General features: G+C 40.3%; 1 protein-coding gene across 1 annotated transcript in view; it reads right to left on the reverse strand.

Annotated features, from left to right (window-relative positions):
• Positions 1–3,374, reverse strand: part of LOC118337351 (transformer-2 protein homolog alpha-like) — a 4,828-nt gene extending 1,454 nt beyond the window's left edge. The window contains exons 1-5 of the mRNA XM_035674324.1: positions 3,193–3,374; positions 1,856–1,989; positions 1,572–1,731; positions 1,068–1,256; positions 557–672 (exon numbers count right to left, since the gene is read on the reverse strand). Coding sequence (XP_035530217.1) covers positions 557–672; positions 1,068–1,256; positions 1,572–1,731; positions 1,856–1,989; positions 3,193–3,225 — 632 coding nt within the window. The 5' untranslated portion in view covers positions 3,226–3,374. The remainder of the gene's footprint in view (positions 1–556; positions 673–1,067; positions 1,257–1,571; positions 1,732–1,855; positions 1,990–3,192) is intronic.
• Between the last annotated feature and the right edge of the window lie 617 nt (positions 3,375–3,991).

The following is a 3,991-nucleotide window of genomic DNA, read 5'->3' on the forward strand; positions in this document are numbered from 1 at the left end:
CCCTGCTGCGGTATAATAAGGAGACGGAGATCGTGCGTCTGTTGGTCGGCGGACAAAATTCAACACACAACACTTTAGCATGTTACACATAAGTTAAGATCACTCAATGTAACGAGATTCATATTGAGTCCTAATGAATCTGGACAGATCAGTAGACTAATCCATCTGAAACTAATCAATAGTCTCTCCACTATCCAGTAGTCTGATGGGAGAAAGAAACAGGCAAACCAGACAAAGTGGTAGCCCCACCTGTACGATCTGTATTCTCTGTCGTGCATAGCTGATCATTGCAGTCACGTTCATACCCTCTGTCATAGCCCCTGTCATAAGCCCCTGTCGTTAGTCCCTTGAGGTGCGCCGCGGATAACCACCGCTACCTGCTACCGCCGCCACCGCCGCCGCCACCTCCTCCACTTCCACTACCACTACCACCGCCGCCGCCGCTGTAAACACACAGAATAGAAACGTTTAGACACTTGGGAGACACCACAAACGGTAGCTTATGGAAAATATCGCTGTTGTTAAAACAAAGCAGCCTGGGTTAAAAAACACTCACTATGTGGGACGTCCCATGTAGATTCCAGGAGTGGGAGTGTGGGCTCGTTTTGTTATGGAGAAATCTACTCGGATCCTACGCCCATCGAGCTCCATTCCGTTAGCACGCTCCTTAGCCTAAATCCCACAACAACACAGAGGTTTATGATTTCAGTTCATTACAGACACTAATTAAACAAATACCCCTTCTATACAGAGATGTGTAACATTCACACAGCTTAATATTCACACACTGAACGCCTTTATATGATGGCTGTCACTGTAGCTGAGTTACCAATAACAATAAAGTTATGTTTCACTTTCATATCTCTCATCAAAAAAGAATAATTAACATCCATCACAAGTTACCAGAGCCCAAAGTGGGGTATTAAAGTTGCTTACTCAACAGTTAAAACTCCAAACTATCCAAGTAGTTCTCATAAGAAAAAAAAAAAAGACTTGCTGTTTAATTGGTAGTAAAGAGTGAACATTATAAAATGTTAAAATGCATACATCGGTCTTATCTTCCTTACCTCCTTGGAGTCCTCAGAGTTTTCAAAGTAGACAAAGGCAAAGCCTCTTGAGCGACGCGACTGCTGGTCATAAACGATGTTGACGTCACTCAAAGGGCCGTATTTAGAGAAAACCTCCCTGAGATCCCTCTCAGTGGTGTACAGACTAAGTCCAAACACACCCAGGCAGCTGTTGGGGTCTGGGTTGGCCTGGGAGAGTAGAGAGAAGTGAAAAAACATTGTCAGCAAATGACCTGCCACATCATTGCAATAAATCCTGCTAAGTGAAGGAATGTGACGACTTTACAGTGATTTTATTATTTATGACTCATTTTAACTAGGTTTTGTTTAAGAAATGACATTTTGAAAGAATACAAACCATTTAAGGCTTTTAATCATGATCTTATCCAATCATGAAGACAATATGAAATTGTTAAATGTGTCTGTAAAGTTTCGTTAGATTAAGTATTGACAAAACTTCAAAGTCTGTGGAAACCCCAACCCAAAGAAGCACTAAATATGTACCCTGTTGCCAATGTGTCTGCGACGATTTGACATGGGGGAACGGCTGTGGCTCCTTCGTCTGCGGTACTCCCAGCTACGAGATCGGCTCCTGGAGCGGCGTCTGTGGGAGCGGGAACGAGAGCGGGAGTAGTGTCTGCGTGAACTCCGGTGGGAACGGGACCTGGGGATAGACACACACTTAACTCAGATAACATGACGTACCTGTGTCATGCACACACACCAGCCTCAGAAATCTAGTTTTCAAGTCCACATGTCACTACCTACCTTCATACGCACAGTCTCACCTGGATTTTGATCTGGATCGAGAGTGGGATCTGGACCTGGAACGTCGGGAGCCATCTTTGGAGCGTGCTGGTGAGCGGCTGGTGGATTTCCCAGAGCCCCGAGGGGATGCACTCCTCGAGCCGGGCCGTGAGTCCTGAACAGACCAGACACCGGGGTAAGAAACACTCTAAAGCCAAGTGTGTTCCAAACAACAAGTATTAAAGACCAGCAGGCGACTGTGCTTGCCCTTTACGTGCCACTTTCAGAAAGGCTTCACCACATTTTGCAGTTTAACAGATTTGACACTAAATATTTAAGAATTTGATTATACAAGATCACACTGCAAAAAAAAATAATATTTCAAATAGAAATTAATTTAGCTGAAATATAGATATGGTATGGAGAGATTGACCAGTTATGTTTCTGATAAAGAGAGGGGGAAAATCGTGCATGCTTAATAGAAAGAAACAGGATGAAATAGAGTAATAACATAGCAGACTGTTAGGAAATTACTCATAACGTTACCCCGGTAAACTTCTGATCTTAACTTCATAACTTCTTTAACTTCATTACTTCAAAACAACCCTTCATTTCTTCTTTCTTCTGTTTGACATTATGACTTCTTTTTTCCTCCTCTTCCCCCATTTACCATCTGCCATTACAACACTAGTAGTGGGGACAGATCTTGATCGCTTCTTTTCAGCATCCCATATATTAGCATGCATCAACACCATCAGCTTCAAATATTAATAACTTCACATCTGAAACGTCTTCCGCCTTTTTCTTTCTTCCAACCTCAACCTTAACAAAGAACAAACAAGGGTGATAAGGCAAGTTGGTTTCGGCAAGAACCAAAAAAAAAAAAAAAAAGGTACAAAGAAAAGCAGCAAAACCAGAAAAACAACACAAAAACAGCTGAATACACGTTTAGCTTATATGTTAGCTTGATATTATTTGATTGCTCCTACTGTGCTACTATGCAATACACCGATACAGACCTGACAAATCAAGTGGGTAAGGTAAATACTGTAATAAATTAGCGGCAAAATTACAGTAGCATGGCCAGGCGGCGGCCTCGGCTCTCTAACTAACTACGGGTTGTAGGCCGCATGTAGCTAAAGCTATCTAGCGTTACAGGTATTGTAATGCAACTACATTTACGATAACGTTACACTCCTTCCGATTACTCACAGAAACGTTACGGTAAGCCCTTAAATATACAACCGACCTTTGTAAAAGCTCGCCAGGCCACGTTGCCATTACCCGACCTGCATTAAACTGCGATGATAGCTAGCTAACCTTGGCTAGCTTAGCGCCTTTCCAACGTTGTTTTTCTGAACTCGTAATCACAACTCACCTGCTCCCTGAACTCTTTCTCGTTGTCACTCATATTATTGTAACTAGACAGTCGATGTGTAAAATAAAATATAAAAAAAGGTTCGCGGTTCACAGCATCTAACGACGGATTTAACCTAGTTGCATGCTGAATTTACCGCAAAGCAAAACCGGTTTGAACTGAACTAACGCTAAAAGCGGTCGTTATCCTCATCCGGTTTGATTTTCACAATAAAAGCGTATTCTCCTAGAGACTTTTAATTTGTGTAAAAACTAGTTTAAAAACTTTTTTTTTTTTTTACACAAACGCACAGGTATTTTTAAAGTCCAAACAAATAGTTTAAAAATAAAAAAAGTGTGTTTTTTTTTTATTTCAAATAGTTTTGATATCAATCGATTTGTTGGCGTCCCACTACATTTCAAGCAAGAAATAACAGTTTCAATAATAACATGGACTACATTTGGTCTTTCATTGCTACTGCACATTCTAAAATCCTGTTTAACAAAAATTATAAATGACCATTTAAGTCAGATGTACAGTTATTCCTCGCAAGTAGTGGCATATTAGTAATAACTTGGACATTGTTGCTTTGTGTGTAGATACCTACAGTATATCCTTCAATAATACAAATACACACTGGAGTATTGTATGCAATACAAAGAAGCACCTTTTTCTGTAGGCCCATGTTTGAATGATTCTCAATAATTAATTCTTCTTCATTAAAGCACTGTCTAAATATACAATAATATCAATGTAGTATTACTACTAATAGTAACAATAAATGTATTTTAAGTGGCTGCTTATATATATATATATATAT

The sequence above is a fragment of the Morone saxatilis genome, unplaced genomic scaffold, assembly GCF_004916995.1.
Source record: "Morone saxatilis isolate NCDOM2014 unplaced genomic scaffold, NCSU_SB_2.0 Contig3, whole genome shotgun sequence".
Taxonomy (NCBI): Eukaryota; Metazoa; Chordata; class Actinopteri; family Moronidae; genus Morone; species Morone saxatilis.